At 46.4% G+C, this 18255-nt stretch overlaps 1 protein-coding gene and 1 non-coding gene across 2 annotated transcripts; both read left to right on the forward strand.

Moving 5' to 3' along the window:
• Positions 1-2021: 2021 nt before the first annotated feature.
• Positions 2022-11235, forward strand: LOC122371827 (uncharacterized transmembrane protein DDB_G0289901-like). The gene is made up of 5 exons (XM_043348553.1): positions 2022-2088; positions 2551-2734; positions 4219-4398; positions 6750-9423; positions 9979-11235. The coding sequence occupies exons 1-5, from the start codon at positions 2023-2025 to the stop codon at positions 9989-9991; spliced, it is 3117 nt and encodes a 1038-aa protein (XP_043204488.1). The 5' UTR covers position 2022; the 3' UTR covers positions 9992-11235.
• Trnar-ucg lies at positions 2138-2210 on the forward strand. Its single transcript has one exon. It is a non-coding gene; the product is annotated as a tRNA-Arg (tRNA).
• Positions 11236-18255: the final 7020 nt, after the last annotated feature.

The following is an 18255-nucleotide window of genomic DNA, read 5'->3' on the forward strand; positions in this document are numbered from 1 at the left end:
TCAGTCTCAGTCCATGACTCCATTCTTCGGCAACTACGGTGCAAGGCCGATAATGTAGAAACTTGCAATTTGTACCCTTGATCTGACCTTGACCTTGACCTCAAACTTTAAATTAAGTACATGTTTTTAGTTATTCGTGATGAGATCTTTCGATTGGCGTTTGAATTTTCCAAATCGGACCATTAGTTCGGGAGATAACAGGGGGGTAAAATGTATCCCCCCAGCCCCGCGCGTTCGGCTGGAGACCCCAGCCCCGCGCGGGTTAATGTATTGGGTGAGCCAAAATTGCTTTACAGTGGCGCTATTAAAACAAGCTCTCGAACCGATTTAACATCATTTCTTCACTTGCATGATGCCTGATGGCTACAGTAAAAAAGAACAGCTAAAAAAAACTACAAAAACTATGGCATGCCTTTCTGAAAGCTATTGAGCACCCCCAATGATTTTTGGAAAACTACACCCATGAGACAGACAACAGACAGGCAGACTGACAGACGAACATGGCAAGCACTAAGAAGAAATTAAGACAAACAGACAGACAACAGACAGACAGACAAACAGACAACAGACAAACAGACAGACAAACAGACAGACAGACAAGGCGACAAACCTATAGACAAGCAAACAGATGTACCTAACATCGAATTTGTCCCTGAGCGCCTCCATAACCACCCACATTTTCAATTTACAAGACTATATTACACACCCTGGCTCGCAAATAACAAGCAATATAAAATAATAAGTCTGGATAAATAACTATTCCCTCGGTATACTGATACTAGAGCCGAGGTTTAACAGGTAATTGCTAAAAGCACAACTCCCCTTCCCGGGGCTTTGATAACCATTTTCCTTATGAGTCAATCGACACTGAAATAATCAACGATTAACTTCTGGCGAGGCCCCTATTATAACCATTAGCTGAGGTCATTTGCCGTCTTCAAACACCATGCGGTGTTTCTCGGCTAATCATTTTACCACCGATCTGCATCATATGACCATTTGCTCAACTTTCTCCTGGAAACTAACCAGTGGAATTGAAAACGCGGGGTGGTATATTGAACGATGGGTCAGCGTTTAACGTTCCTTTAGAATAGTAACGTGTTATTCCATAGAAATAAGTTAGATATTTTATTTTGAAGTTCAAGTCAGATCCAACTGACATTTAATTATATCATGGGTTTAGGGTTACGTTTGCAAATAACTTGTCCATTATTTCCTCTAAGAGTCATTTACATCGGAAAACCATTACATTTTGCGTCAACAAGGCAATCGGAGTATCGCTGCTTCCTCTCACTTACCATCCTCTTCCTTCCCTGAACTTCTATCTGTATACCACATTCCATCCACACAAGGCGCTCCAATCAATCAACTCAAACAAACCAGCGATCCTACCACCCGGGTAGCTTTCCCTTTCAGACCAGTCCAAACAATACCCGGTGTGGTCCGCGCTTTACCTCCGACTCCTCACCAGACGACCATCTGTCTTACAGGCTGCTTCCCATGGTCCCCCACCACTACCGGGGCTGGAGCGGGATGTCATTCGGTGTTCTTTACGTCCTATTATCCGCTGCCGCCCCTCCCCTCCTACCGCACCCACTGTTCCACTGTCGCTTTTCTTGATACCTGCCGAGGCAGACTCACCGGACGTTCCAGTGTCGGTACCTGACCCCGTGACCTGGATGACCTCTGTGACCTGAGCATGACCTCTGGGGCCCACTGCCCACGACCCTGGGATCGGAATGGCGTCGTAAGGTGGCTGGCTTGTCAGATACCTGGAGAGCCATGCAGTGCTGTCTCAATGTTTCGAGACGCACGAGGTCTTCGTGAGATCTTCACTGATTGATATTTCGCAACGCATTACATAATGAAGTGAAAGGATGGTTTTTCCATTTTACTGTTATTGGATTGCTATTTTCGGGATCGAGAAATGAAAACGTGCGGACAGGAAACGCTCAAAGCCTGCCTTCTCTCGCTGTTAGGTCTAATGTCACTGATTATTGGTATTTTATTTCTATGTTTCAGATGCTACGGTTCTTGTTGCTAACAACGGTCTTCGTCGTCTTGACGTCAGCAGATCACTACCATTCAGTAAGTCATAGCTATTGATATATTAAGGAAACTCCCCTCTACTCTCCGTGGCCGTGTGGGCTAATGGATAAGGCGCCTGACTTCGGATCAGGAGATTGCAGGTTCGAGTCCTGTCACGGTCAGACCTTTGGTCCGGTTTTGTTCGGGCACGGGTCATTCAAACACGATTGGGGTGGTTTTACTTCCGCGTCGCAACGAGCAGCGTACACGTGACAGCTAACATCTAAAACATTGCAGTACTGGGCAGAAAGTGTTAGATAGTTTCGAGGAAAGAACCACCCAACTGGGCTGACACCTCGGCGGAATTAGACTCACCAGAACTTCTCACCTGGGATCGCGATTATCCGGGAGGCTGGTCCTCCTGGGGGTCAAGAACGACACACGATAATTGACTACAGGATCTCAACATGCGACGTGTTTTGTTTGCTCATGTATAACCAGAGATGTTTTCTTTTCTTGCAGGGAGGCTATAGCAGCTATGGAGGCGGCCATCACGGCTATGGTGGCGGCAAGGGCTTCGACTTCGGCGGCATTTTCTCCAAAAAGAAGAATTTCTTGTATAATCTCAAACATAAGCTTGGGAAGATAATAACAAAAGTGAAAGAGCCATTCATACGGATAAAAGGAGAGCTCCTGCGAAAAGGAGGTAAGTCCATGCGCGCGTCGAACTAATGTGATGTGGCTATATGAGCGAAGCAAGAAATTCATATGAAATATGAAACGTGTCGCATGGGATGCCTTAACCCTATTCCTGGCGGGGGGGGGGGCCTCAGGAGCCCCCCCTGAGGTTTTTTGGTTATTTCTCCCAAACGCGTTGAGCTAGGAAGCTCAAATTTTCTGACTTTTCCTAAAAGGCTTCTACGCAACATGTCTGAAAATTTTGAGTTGATCTGACCTCAGGTCAGGTCACCAGAGGCGGTTTGGTGACCCTACCTCAGAAAAGTTTGCAATCACGCCAGAGCTAGAGTTTTTGACCGATCAATTTCTTCTCTTCAGGCTTTAGTTAGGGTACCAGTATGTGCAATTTGTATATCTCGGAATTTTGATATCGGTGACCTAAGGTCAGGTCAGTTTCGCGACCTCCCCATTATAAGTCAATGGGGGAAAAATCAACTCCCTGTTTTTACCACTAAAACGGGTCGGAATGGTACCATATACCATACATGACTTCATATACGATCAACCTTCACTACCTTGAGGTCTGTTTTGCTGTTGGGCAGCTGTGAGGTCATGTGACGTCACCAAAGGTCACCAAAGGTTTTTGGCCAATAACTCCGTACAGGAACAAGATACAGACGCGTGGATGGTCTCATTGTGTTCAGCTCGTCAAGACGCATCGAATGATATACATGATGACCTCGAGGTCACGTGACCTGAGGTCAACCTTTGACCTTGACCTTTCGAGGTCAACATATATATCATTCGATGCGGATTGATAAGAGGATCACGATGATGCCCTTAGTTTGTTCCTATCTTGACTAATTCGAAAGTTATTCGAGAAAAACTCTCTCCATATCTAGCGCCGCCATTTTGACTTTTTCGACCCCTGTGACGTCATCTTTGACCTGACCTGAAAATGACCTTAGTAAAAATTGTAGACCTTGTCCATGCGTATCCGATGCCGTTTACCGCTTGTCGCTATCTTGCTTCGTTCTCGAGATCTCAGGGGGGGGGGCCGAATCGGCCCCCCCCCCCCCCCCGCCAGTTTCTTGTCCCGGCGGAGCCCGCCAGGAATAGGGTTAAATGGAGATCAAGATTTCTTGCCCGAAACAAGACTTTGTTTGATACGACTCATAACTAATTTCTTTACAAATCCTCGTGTTTCAATGTTGCTTCTTGAAATAAAAAAGACAGGAGTCGACGAAAACATATAGCTTATCAATAAGTAAGGCTGAAATTTACACGAAATAATAATGTTCTCTTTTCTAACAAATAGATTATATATGTTCTGCCATATAATGCTGCTTTTTGTAGTAATTTAAATAAAAATCAAAGAACGTAATGCTTGCAATTGATGCAATAGATGCAATAGATGTGCCCATAAGCAGTATATATTGTGCTTATTCTTGCATAAGCATATCTGATTTACATCCTGACGACCCTAAAATGACGCGTTTTCTCCTCTGGCAGGCCACTTGCTGACGCAGAAAGGCTACAAACTGATAGATCTCGCGAATGAGATCACAACAAAGCACAACCACGGTGGCTACGGAGGCTATGGAGGATATGATGGAGGCTTCGGTGGAGGCTACGACGGGGGCTTCGGTGGAGGCTACGACGGCGGCTATGACAGGGGCGGTGGTTACGAAGGTAAATCGATGACATTAATACTTTAGGTACTCACGTACTCCGGCAGCAAACATTCTTGAAGGGCCGAAGGTGCAAGCTATTTGTTTCTGCAGTCTCAGTTGTACGTATGTTCAGATGTTCTAAAATAAACAGAGGTAAAAGTTATTTATTAACTGACAGAAATTCGGGTAAATTCTAGGCCAACTGATTCCAAACATGCTAGAGGCAATGTTATAGAATATGTTCATAAAACTTTCAATGATGCCTCCACTATATTCTGCTCCATGTCACGCTTGCGGCCGAACTGCCCTGCAGTGCATGCTTTCTGTTCATACAGCTCCAGCATTTAAAGACGTAAATTATTAAACGGAGGCGCGAACTGCTGAAGGAACTCCGGCCACAAGCTTGATATGGAACAGACTACAGTCGCGCAATACAGTTTTGAAAAGCATTTTGCAGCCATGAGAAGTAAAACTGTATTTTTCTTTTTCGTTTTTAGCATACCTACTTGCTATTCTAGAAGCCACTTGGCATTACTGCCATTCACAAATAACAACATTCCAAGTGCCGACGTAAACCCTCCGCCTACATATACCTCTTCCAAAGCATCATACACCCTGTCACGGTACTTACGAGTGTTCCCATAGCTACAGAAATATTTTCCAAGCACCTGCTCCACCTCCCAGCCGTGCTCCCGTCCATCTTGGGGCTGTCCGACTCTGCCCGTTCCAAGCCGCCCTTCGGCCCACCGAGCCCTGACCTTTGACCTCGGTGCGGGCGGCGCCTTAACCCCGGGTGGGAGACGAACACAGACTCACTTTCGCTCGTAACTTCCGCTGATGACGTCACAGTGGTCGCCAGTGACGTCACGAAGGTCGTCTCGATAGGTGATAGGGGGCAGCGGTCATCGTGGGTTAGGTGGGGAGTTACGAGTTGAGGTATGAGTTAAGCGTTGATGGAACGTGGTGATGGAGTCGTTATCAGCCACGACTAGAGGCGGCTTCAGATGAAGACTAGCCAATTCCCCCACTAATCAAAACTGATGACGATATTATGGGGTTGCACTTGAGGCACATTACGCGGTATTGCGTGTGAGCAGTTAAAAGCCGCGTGACCAAAGGTTATGCCTGGGGTGGGAGAGGTCTTCTCGGAGATAAAAGATCATGTCCGTTGCCCGCAGTTATAATTCCTACAGCCGTAATTTCATACGCGTGCGCCAGCAGAGCTGATCTTAGATGGACATGCTCGATAGCTCGTGTCAGTTTCGATTCGGTCAGGGTCGATATCGTGCCAGTTTCGATTCGACAGTCTGCCGTTGCGCTATTGATTCTCGGAGAAATTATTGCTCAAAACCGGATTGTGCCTCATGAGTAGATGCATTTTCCTAATCACTTTCCCCAAAGTTCAAACTGCTTGAATGTCTCTGACACCCCCAATCGGGAAAAATTGATCAAAAATAAAGATAAGGTATGCTAAGCTGAGCGTATAATCAGTTATAGGCACTTATCTATTACAGTTTAGGTACTATTTTGTAGCCGCATCTACACGGGCATAACATAACACGATACAAATCATACAGCGATCCCATGAAGCTCTCGCATTTATGAGCCAGTCTATCTTCGTCAGTTTCCCTTGCCTGTCGCGGCACCGTGCGCATTCTCGCAGAAAACGCACCGCAACGCAGAACAATAGCCCCACAACGGACCATGTGCTGAGCGCTGGGGAGGCGAGGGGAGGGAGAGGAGGGGAGGGGAGGGAGGTGAAACCGGCCAGCCCAAGGCGCCGCTCCGATGAAATATCACTACAGCGTAATGGCAACGCGCGTCACCACACCACAGCTTGTAGGAGTGACGATTGCTTCCAGGTAGACTGATAAATAGAGGCTGAAGAGCCATGGATGTGCGGCTTTTTCGCAATGTGTTTGAAGCTGAAGGAGAGTACTTATCGATCGGCACAGAATTGGGGGGGGGGGGAGATGGAAGGAACAGTTTGTCGGTGATGAAAAGAAGGCTTGTGACGAGGATTATGATCTGTCGTTGGGTTGTTTACGTTTCGTGATTTATGACGTGGGATGTCCAAACGTCTAATTAGTCCGTGCTTTACCGAACTGTGGCTGTTCTTAGTTTGAAAGCTTGTCTAAATGAGGCTGATCATTAGTGTTACACATTTAACTTTCAATATTTCCCAGAACATTTTAATTGCGCGAGCAAAGCTTTTTGTTTTCGAATTAAGCCGTTCTTAATCGCAATTTAAAAAGAAGTCAATTCTGTTAGTTGAAACCGATGAACGGACTGCACGACTAATCGAATCGTAATGTTATAACTGCATATGCGTATGATTGGGTCATTGATGGGTTTTATTATTTGTTTCAGATTACTCAGATCCCGGCTGGGAGTCAGACTGGGAGGAGGAGGACGAGTGGACTAACGACTACGACTCCGGCTTCTCCTCCAGTTCCGGAGGATACTCCGGAGGCTCCTCCAGCTCCGGGGGATACTCTGGAGGGTCCTCATCCGGCGACTTCCACTCGGGCCCATCACCGAGCCATTCGACAGACCACTCTGGCTACTCCTCCGGAGCTCAGACCTCTGGAGGTCACTCATTCGGAGGTGCCTCCGGTCAGGGACACGCCAGTTCTTCCGGCAACCGCTTCAACAGCGTCAACGCGGGATCAAATGCTTATAGTGGGACGTCCAGTCGTCCACAACAAGCTGCCAACTTCGCTGCTCCCCAGCCAACGTTCAACTCCTTCCAGCCCATGGCTCCATCTCGCGTGAGACAGATTCAGAACAGTTTGGGGTACTCGCAGGCGCAACCGGTTACGGCCTCTTCCAGACCTATATCGCGACCGTCCGTGCAACCGTCGTCGCAGACAACTGGCGCCACCTATAATGGAATTCAACGGCCGGCAGGTGGCGCACACAGTGGTCAAATTACGATTCAAAGGCGGCCAATTCAGCCACAAGTTGTGACTACGCTGAGGCCAGTGTTTTCACAGGCGACGCCCAGTAACCAGTTTAGACCACTACCGCTGAGCAACACACAGCAGAGTGTGGCTAAAGGTGGCGCCACTGGTAATATAGGTGTCGCTAGTCTCTCCCGCGCTCCGGTCAGGGTCAACTCTCAGGGGTTCTCAAACCAGAATCGGGTAAACGCACTAACGACGAACGCGATTGAGAACTCCAGTGGACAGAGCAGACTTCCACTGAGAACGTTCTCGAATCAGAACACGTTTAACGGTATCCAAAACTCTCAGCAGTTTGTGACACCGTCGTCTGGACTCCAGACTGTCCAGGTAGGGCCTCTGACCAATGGTGGAGTGTCCTCCAGTTTGGGACCCGTGCGACAAGTCTTCCCTGTCCAGGGAAACTCCTTAGGCACATCCTCTCAGCTAGGGAGCAACATCATCACAGGGAATCAGCAGACAAGATTCATCAACAACGGCTTTCAGCAGGGCACTGTATATGGAAGCAGCGTCCAGCAAGCCAATGTGAACAATGGAGGTTTCTCACAAAACGGTTTTGTCAATGGTGGGTTTCAACAGGGAAACACGTTTATCAATCCAGTAAGCCAGCAGCAAAGTGGGGTTACAACAGGAGTCAATCAGCAGAATGCAAACCTCATCAACAATGGCTTCCAGCAAGGCAACGTTGTAAACACGAGCCAGCAGGGGAACGTCATCACTGCCAACAGGCTTGTCAACGTTCTATCAAGCAGCCAATATCAGCAGCCTCTTCTCAGCGTTACTCAGCTAGGCAATACCGGAACCAACTCTGTCCAGACCAACAACAACATTCTGAGTAGCGGCAGCCTGCTGACCACTTCCAATGGCCAACAGGGATACCGATACCCAGACGCTGGTCTCTCGCCTTCCCTTCAAACAACGACAGCAGCGTCCTCTATAACAAACAACGGACAGGTGGCGTCATCTACCTCGGATGCCCAGATATCGGGCGCAATTGATATTCGAACAGTTGGAAGTGCGGACGGTTTTCTACAGCCGACAGGATCCAATATCACGCCAGCTTTTACACAGACAGCTCCCACCGCAATAGACAATGCTAGCGGGAATGGTTTCAATGGCGGGAGTACCGTCAGCGCAATCAGCACGAGCAGTGACGTTGGCGGCAACTCAAACAACTTCGTCAGCGTGAACTCAGACAACTTGATCACCAGCAACGGCGAAGCCGCTATAAATGATGAATTCATCAACATTATCAGCGACGATCTCAATAACGTCGGTTCGGATGATTCAACCAACCTCATCTCTGGAACTCTGGATAGCGGCACATCATCAGATTTCAACACAGATGTAAATGGAGAAACCACGAATGGCGACTCCTTCGATGACTTCAATGACGTCACAGGGAGCAGCGACGTCACTAGCACAAGGTCTCAGAGCAGCGTTTTTGACGAGGGCCTGTTTTCACTCCTCGATTCTGCTGACTTTTCCTCTGTCGAACCGGACCTCACGGGTCCTTCCAGCAGTGACGTCATAACCAGCACTTCTGACGCCACAGCTGCCTTTGATGACGTCACAAATGGTGGACAATTCATCGTTGACGGCATGACCTTCGATGAAAACGGCGTATTTACGCTCGAACTAGTTGAGGCACCTATCCAGGGAAACCTTCGCTCCTCTGTGGCCGAATTCGACCTGGGAAACCTCCAGAACAATGGACGAATATCCAGTGTCGAGAGCTTCATCGACCAAGACCAGTCTCGTGCTGATTCCTCAAATGTTCAGGGTGATGCAAACACAGCGACATCTCTTGGTGACTCAGACAACTACGACGACTTTTCCTCCTTCGACATGTCGACGCTGGATTTTGAAGACGCGTCTAATTTCGACTCGCTAGACGTAACTAATCCGTCTCTAATCTATGACGATCCGCCTTCCAGCTCGTCTGACCAAGCAGACGAACCGTCTGCGGCCACCCTGTTGACGTCCGCTGGTGCCGGCGGATCAGTGCTGCCATCTAGTGAGCGACAGGAGAAACAGACGCAGAAGAGGGACGCCTTCTGGTCGCAATGGCTCCCGGGCAGGTGAGAACCCATTCCGGCTGAATTTAGGTGAGAAGCTTTTAAGTCTAATCATGATAACCTAATACCTATCATTTGACAGGAGAACTATTGTGCTGTCCCGATATTGACGGCAGCGAAGCACTAAGACGGTCCTGGGTAAAAGATGGGCAAGGAATGGCTTTCTGTGCACTCCCTCCTGAGGGAATGTAGGCCTGGTGACCTTTTCCGGCTCCATCCTTGTTACTGAAGTGCTTGTCGAATATTTTTGCGCCCCGGCTACATTCATTCTAAATTGCCGAATGTCTCTACCTTCAGTCTACAATTGACGAACGAAGGGGAAGGGCCCAAATCCTAAACTTAATGCTGTCGCAAAACTCGCTATGACACATATCTGCACCTTTATCGCATCTTAGAAAGTCCGAGGCTCCAATCCAAGCCTCCCAATACTTGACCATCTCATTACTAGTTATTAACCATCCATCTCAACTTCACCTGAGCTGAAAGCCATCACTGGTTTGAACTCCGTTAGGCGTCAGATGTACAAACACATTAACACACTTTGTTTGCTTTTCACAGGTTTGCACACTGACACGATGAAGAAACAATGCATCATAAACATAATATTGCATTGTATTTGTCGTCTTCTGCTGGTAATATGCGTATGATCAATCAAAAACCGACCCGAAGCAAAGGACATGTGCGGATGTCACATGTTGCATGAAGTAAAGTAACACTTGTGCACATTGCACAGCTGAAGACTTGTGCATTGGTGGCTTTTGTGCACGCTTCTGCAGTGTTCAGTTGAATAAGTTTTTTACATAGCTGACCTTAAGTTTGTACGGAACAGGTGTTCACTAAAGAGAATAAAGTGTGGCCCGAACAGGACATACTACTGTATTTACATGAATAGATGGAGAGTTGTGCGTTTTGCTGATAATCGCGCTGTACTGATGAAGGTGCCTTTTGACCACGGTGAGTACCTACCTATGCGTATACGAGTACGCTATGGTATACGCTACGCTATGGTCGCGATATGGTAGCAAAGCAAGAATGGTGCAGTCGTTATATACTAATGTTTATTGGTGCGCCACCCTCGTGTATCTAGACAAACCCAGTGCTAAGCCAGTGTTGATTTTGTGGAGACTACGCGTGTGTTATAGCATTAGCATTTGACGAGTCTAGTGCTAAGCTAGCGTTGATTTCATGGCAAGCTTCGTGCGAGTGAAGCATCGTGCTTTTGTTTGAGTGAGTAATGTACAGTGTATAGCGTTTACCAACTGTGTCGTGCTGCAGTGGCCAGAAGCTGCGAATTTGCTTCAGATATGTCGTTATATACGAAAGACTGAGCTGATCAGAAGCAAAAGGTAAAAGTGATCTATGTCTAATACTCAAAAATCGAGTTGAAATACTTGTTTTTCATAAAAGTATAAACAAGTTTTTTCTGCAGATAGCTTTATCTCAATAATGTGTGGAGGTAACTGGTTTCGACGAAGGGCAAAGAAATCAAGTCATTCCTATTTATAAGGCTCTCCATCTGCCTCAAGTAGAATTCAAAAACTTTTTTACACGAATGCGTATTTACCTGTCAATAAAACATCTTAGTATCTAATAAGCGTCAGAGAAGGAACATAAGAAATCAAGTGCTAATGTGGTAGATAAAGTGTGATGACTAGATAAGCATGCTTTTCGCAGTTTTGCCTGCTTTGTAGCTCATCGTTTGGTCTGTTATTTATTTGTTAGTGCTGGCAATGTCTTGTGTGAAATGTCAGTGAGCGGCAGCTGTTGTTAACGTTGATCGCCTGGCAGATGAGAGAAAATATACGAAAAATATCACTTGCTGCTTTTCCCATAGTGAGCTACGCCAATGTGTGAGACCGGGGAAGGGAAAAGATCAAAGGGACTTAACTGACATGCAAATATTCATAAAGCAAATTCATCTGTGATTTGATCATAAACAGATACGCTGCTAATGTCGAGAGTATATGTATAACTCGGACGACCATCATTTTGCCAACACCTACATAGTTTTGATACTGCAGAAAACTACAACACGTAGTTTCGCTAACTTATTGTGGATGATATACCACGCCTAACTGTATTTGACGATGCTTCAATTATCTATTACCTGCCTAAGTTTTAATGATCGCCAATGAGCTTGTAAGTAGTGTACGATTACCATTGCATAGCCATGCTGCTATGCCTGGTATCAACTACCTGACCTCGTGAAAAATACTGATTTCCCAACCATTTTCAGTCATTTGATAGATAAAGCCATTCAGGTTAGTGAATCTCCCAAGTGGCTGATGGCCTGGCTACCGCTACACTACATGCGTTTTCTGCGTCCGTTTTTTGGGTTTGCGTTTTTTTTTGCGAAATATCTTTCTAGAAACAAGTTATAAATGATATAACTTTTATAATAGTTATATACAAAAGTTAATATAACTCTTATAGTAACCAAAATTTAATATAAAAAACATATTAAAAATGTTTAATCATTTTTTTTTCTAAAACGATATTACGGAAAACTCGCAAACCCCCAAAAAACGCACGCAGAAAACGCATAGTGTAGCCAGGCTTTAACAAGACCAAACGAAAAATAAGCATTAAAGGTAGTGTGCCAGCTTTCTTGGACCGTATGGAGTTAATGGCCCAGATAAGGAGAACCGGATTTTTAGAACTTATCCATACCTTCAAAACTCATGGAAACGTCTTAAATTCTTCAAATTTTGAGTACCCCAGTGCGAAATTCGCCCCGACGGGTTGTCGGTCGTACCCCAACCACATTTCACACCACTATGAACAATAAATGCACACACTGAAATCGCAATTACCGATATGCTCATCCAATCAAGTTTCGATAAACCCGTTCATCATCATCTCCTGCGGTTTCGAACACGCCTGTTAGGTGGCTTCTGATGCTCGTCGAGGTCGGAATTTCCAAATACGCGTGGTGCGTCGGGCCGCGCGCTCTGACTTCGGCCAAGAAAAATGCGTCAGCTGATCATTGTCATTTCTGCCACTTGCGTGTTGTGAAATGGGGTCATAACTTATAAGACGGCTTTTTCATATCAATTATTTTACATAAAATCATATTTCAAACCATAAATAATGTTTGACAGCCAAATAAAAGAAACAATACCAATACGGGCTTACAGTTTAAGGCTCGACATTGTGTTGTCTACGATTAGACAGCTGATAACTCATTCCCGTACGTCGTATGGTCGTAACACTATAATGACCTTTGCTTATTGTCACAAGTGCGCCGCATTCGCGATTGTTGCCCGACGCCTGTTTGCAGGTGAGCCCACTACAGTTGTTATACATATCTAAAAACCGAAAAACTTTTAGGCGAAAAAGGCACTATTCCAGGCCCATTTTTGATTTTTTTTTGCGATATTAGGTAAAAACAGAAGCTTCTTATCCTAGGAAAAATAAAATGGGAAATCTTTCAAAGGTGGCACACTACCTTTAATAAGTGTTTTTAGTCTTCTTCAATAGTTTGCACGAAAGAGCGTGGCAAATTACCGAATCACGCGACTTCTTGATGAGCCGAGAACTACGCTTTCATTGCCAGCCGAACATATCGAAGAATGCGTGACTATTATGAGGATCAGCTGTTCGATTTATGCGTAACAAAAACAAAGTTATTTGCCAATGTAGCATGCATTTATTGAATAAAGGGAAGTTCACAGCGTTAGTAACGCACTTTGCTGGGTGAACAAGACTATACGACAGGCGAATTATTTAAGCTTGTGCGGTAACTTGCGACCAATGCAGTGTGACGTCAGCGTGTAGGTATAGCTGACGTAAATACTGAGACGGACCTTTCCCGCAGTCAGGAAATGGCATACAAGAGCCTATTCAAATATATACTTAATTTATCGTGCCTCAACCGTTCGCACAAAAATATGTGACTGATTGAAACGAGCGTGATTTAATGTATTTGAAAGGGCTCTCGCATGCAATTTCCTGGCTGCAGAAAGAGTCTGTTTCAGTTTTAAAAGTGAGAATACCCCTAAGTACAACTACCCACTAGGGGAAAACCTAGGAATTCCTATCTAGTTCCACTGAGAAAACAACCCCTAAGACGGGAGGGACATGGCTGGCGGTACTCTGCTGGCTGCTGAACTGGCAGTGGCGTCATCGGACCGACCGGCATTTATTTGGTCAGTCCCGTGCACACCTCCTGCGCGCCAATCCATATACACTGCCACTTCTAGTGATATAAGACGTAAGCAAAAAAAAAAAAAAACTTTTACTGTGCTATTTGGCAGATACTGTCCGGAGCACGGGTTTTTGTCTTATTGGATAGGGACCAGGTTTCCATTTATTTTCAGTGCATTTTTGACGTTGAACAGTAATATGAATAGCACAATCGTGTTCCGGAGCTTAAACTGCATCTGGCAGACACCTTTTTTGTTGACAACTATCATTTTTCAAAAGCTGATTTTTTTTTACATGAAAGTGACCTGACCTCAGCTAAATTCAGCTGAAAATGACCTCAAATGACTCAGACGCTACTGTTTTTGAGATCTATGAGTAAAATGAACCATAAAACATGTGTTACGTGACCGATACATGATATAAAATTTCCGTGACCTACAGTGACCTGGTCTTGACCTGAAAAAAATTGAGGTAACAAGTTTGTTACCCTAAGGGATCTTCGGCACATATCAACGAGTGCGCAAACCGAAAATGAGGCTTATCGAATATGTTAGCCGGCGACCAGAGCCTAAATTGTGAACAAGCCAAAATTCTGATAGTTTTTACTTTGACCTGACCTTTAACGTCATTGATGACCTCGAGGCCAATGAAATTAGGTTTCACGTGACGGTTTGTCCGGGGCTATTAGCCTGTAGCCAGCGTTTGAATTTTGACAATCAGCCCAGTTGTTTTGGAGATAGGACGGATGGCTCTGTAGACCCCCCTCCCCCCGTCAGCAGTGTTATGGAAAATGCCCCAGTCATTAACCCTCGCCCATGAAGGGGGGGGGGGTTGGTGCAACCCCCCCCCCCCCCTGAGGTTTTTCTTAGCTACACGCCGAACCGTTTCAGATAGCCTGCTCAAATTTTCAGTACCCTTTGGGGCATCCTTTGCGCAACTTTTGGTAATTTTTTTTGTCAAGGTCATGTCAGGTCACGGAGTTATGACGTCATAAAGGGAACAACCTCCGGCCAGATTTACGCTAAATTGGAGATTGCTTCACATTGGTATAAATGCCGACTGACCTGACACACTGATGGATTGTTTTAGAATCACAACTGGCTGATTTGACATTGGCACAATGTCCGTTGACATTTTGAAGGTTACTAAAGGTCAAGGTAAGGTCAGTGACCTCGGTTGACCTGTAATGACTTCTTGCACTTGTATGCCTTTTCGGGGTATTTTGATGCCCTGAATTCGAATTTGCTATCCATTTCAGGCATCGTCGGTTGTTTCTTGTAGTTCATTTTGGGTCAGGGTCAGGTCAGTGACGTCACACGCCTGACGTGACCCAATGCACAAATGACCTTGCAGACTTCCGATGCTCCCAACGCATCATTTTTAGAGTTATGACATCGAAATATACACCAAACGATAGAGAATTGATCAAGGATCACGATAGTGAAGGTTTCAAGTCGATATCGCTTACCGTTTTGCCGCAATCGGCGCGGAAATCTGAAAAAGTTAGATTTTTCCGAAAATTTGACCCTTGACCGGTCATAAGTAGGTCAAATGTTGACCTAGGACCAAAAAATATACCACCAATCGCGAGATCTCGTTGAGAGCAATCCGTTGGTCTTTTCCGCTAAGCTCTACGACGCTCCGTTTTCAAACGCCAGGGGGGGTCGCACCAACCCCCCCCCCCCCCCTGCATGGGCGAAGGTGGCAAAACACCGTTTACGGGCGAGGGTTAACCCGCGCCCTGGTGGGGTCTGTTTATAACGCGACGTGGCGGAGGGGGGGGGGGCTAATTTTTGCCCCGTCCACTCATATATCCAAAACTACTGGACGGATACACAAAATTCAAACGGCGTTCGAAAGCCCTGTCAAACATGTCAAGGGAAATCAAATTTCATTGACCTGAAGGTCACCGATGACGTCACAGGTCAGGTCAAAAATAAAATGTTTTGGCGTTCACTGGTCCTCTGGGGAATGCGCTATAACATCGAGTAAAACGCATTTTATCGAAAATCAGCAATAGGGCGTCAGTTGCCTAGTACGTAGTTGCTTTTGAGGTCACTGATTATACCAGGTCAGGTCAGATCAGAGGTCAGGTCACCAAGGGTCAGCACATGAACCTTATTTTACTAGGGCTGAGCAATGCATGTTTTATTGCCAATTTTTCATTTCAAACACAATAGTGTTGGCTATAAGACCATCAGGAACGGTTTAGGTCACTTCCCAGTGGAGTTTAGAGGCCAGTTTTACCAACAGAGAAATAGCCGTCTGCCGGAATTTTTTGCCAAAAGACCGCATCACATACGGAGCGTACCCGCAATGGACATGTAGGCGGATAGGGCTTTACCGTATGCGCTCTGTAACCCTAACTAAAGACACTCGGGGCGACGGCAGCTCTTCATCTGACACATGGAAAATTTGAGCCTATAGCACGGCACGTCATTCCAACCGGTGGGAGTAAATTCCACACAGAACTCATCCCCAGTTAAGTTACTCGGTTCCCCAGGCCACCACCAGGCTGTGGACACCGGCACGATCCCGACCAGACCGTCGGTCCCCACCCAGACGCCTTCAACCAGCTGCACGCCGAGCCAGGCGTAAGCGTTAGCTGCAGCAGCTGACAGGTCTGTGACGCACTGGTGCTCAGCCTCGGTCCGGGGCACGGCCAGGTGGGCGCCCAACGCCGCGCACACCTATCCGTGCTTCTATCCTCAGGATGCTGAAATCCTTCTCCTCCACGCCACAACCCCCTTCCGGGCTGGACAGGCAACTTTATCTCATGCGGGCTGCTCCCTTGGAGTGGCACCGCTGCTCCCGAGGGAGCTGCACCCCGTAGCCGGGTGCAGAGAGTGCTTGGGGGGCTGGTCGGCCTGTCCTATGGACGGGCTCAGCCCCGGCGACTCTCTAGGGTGCCTGCCCAGACCAATGTCTCCCCCTAATTCCTATCATCCTTCCGGCTCTGCAATGGTCTTGTCGACCGAAAGGGCCTAACCCAACAAAAAAAAAGAAAAAAAAACAAACAAACAAACGCCGCGCAGGCCGCCTGACCCTCAGCGAAGGTTGTCTTTTGACTCAGGAAGGACAGACAGCGGCCGGCACAGCGGCTGAAGCCGGCCGGACAGGCGCACGAGTCAGTCGTGTTTCCTGAGAAAGTGAACAATTTTAGTTAATGTATGTTGACTTCTAGTGGTTTGATAACTCTATCGCGAAAATGTCATTGACTGAAACGCTATGAAACTCTCACGGAAAAGCGTTTTCGATTTGCTAATATTCACGCTGAAACTGAATGAAATAATATAAAATGAAACCCTCGCTTAAGTTCTCTGAAAACTCACACTGAGAGGAGACGCTGAAACATATGTGCTATAATTAGTGCTATGAATTATTTGCTATTACAGTTACGTCCATCAAAGCTCTCAATGCATTTTAATAAAAGTTATTTCTACAGATTCATTGAAAACTTTCACTGAAACCCACCGAAACTCATCGTAACAAAAAAAAAACATATTTCACTGCAGCTTAACAAAACTTAACAAACTAAAACAAAACTTACAAATGTCCAACCAAATCTCACTTAAAATCACTGAATTTCACTTCAACTCACCGCAACTGTCTGAAACTCTCTTAGACTCACCGGGACATCCATCAAAGTCCTGACGCTGGAAACCAGACACCTGGACGGCCACATCCGGCACTGGAGTGGCACAGTTGGGACAGGCTGGCCGGCGACTAAAGTTGAAGAGATAGCAAAGGCCTTCGTGGTACGTGAAGCTACCGCACGCCCACAGTTTTTGGCTTGTGCAGAAGGCCGCGCAGGTCCTACGGGAGGCCTGTGCAACTGTGATGTCGGGAGGGAGGATGGATGTGTTGGTGTTGCGGTGGTACAAAAAGGCAGCGCCTTGAGCGGGAAGAACGCCAACCAGCAGTGACAGAGACAGGATCGCACTGGGGGCCGCCATTGCGGAGCGACGCGCAGTGGGACGGTCTCGTGCCGCTGAAGAGGGAACAGCGAGTGAGCGGTGGTTGCTTCAGACGACCTCAGAAACGCCGCACTTGCGCCGTGCAATGTCTCCAGGGTGCCGTTAATGTTTGCGCCATGAAACATTAGAGACTTGATCAATAAGCAGTGTGTCCACTTTGTGTCATATAATATTCATGTAATTAGGTACTAATATCGCAAGAATCTGGGTTCAAAGTCAAATATACTAAAATTCCAAAAAGGCTATCACCACATGTCTGTTTTAAAGACCGTGGAAGCACAGGTGGATATGTAGATGTTCATCCTTTGCATATGCAAGACGACATGTGAAAACGTATGTTCACCCAGTTTGATGCCTAAAGATTGCATAAGCACGTGTATAATGTGTATTGTACAGCCAAAAGCGGATGGATAAACTGGCCTCAGCAGGAATCCTGGGACGATTTCCCTGTGGACCTATGGCCCATTTCAAGGCTTGATTTTAAGCATGACGCCTTTCGCGGTATATGCAAGTGGGACGGGCAGGCGATGCCTATTATAAAGCTATTATAAGTTACGTAATACGTAGGTACTCATTAGTCCAGGGCTGCGGAGTCGATGCATGTTTGGGTGACTCCGACTCCGACTCCGACTCCAGCTGTGATTCTGGGCGTTTTCGTTAAAGTCCATATAGTCCAAGTCCATGATATATATATATATATATATATATATAT

Source organism: Amphibalanus amphitrite, unplaced genomic scaffold, assembly GCF_019059575.1.
Source record: "Amphibalanus amphitrite isolate SeventyFive unplaced genomic scaffold, NRLGWU_Aamphi_draft 001282F_arrow, whole genome shotgun sequence".
Taxonomy (NCBI): domain Eukaryota; kingdom Metazoa; phylum Arthropoda; class Thecostraca; order Balanomorpha; family Balanidae; genus Amphibalanus; species Amphibalanus amphitrite.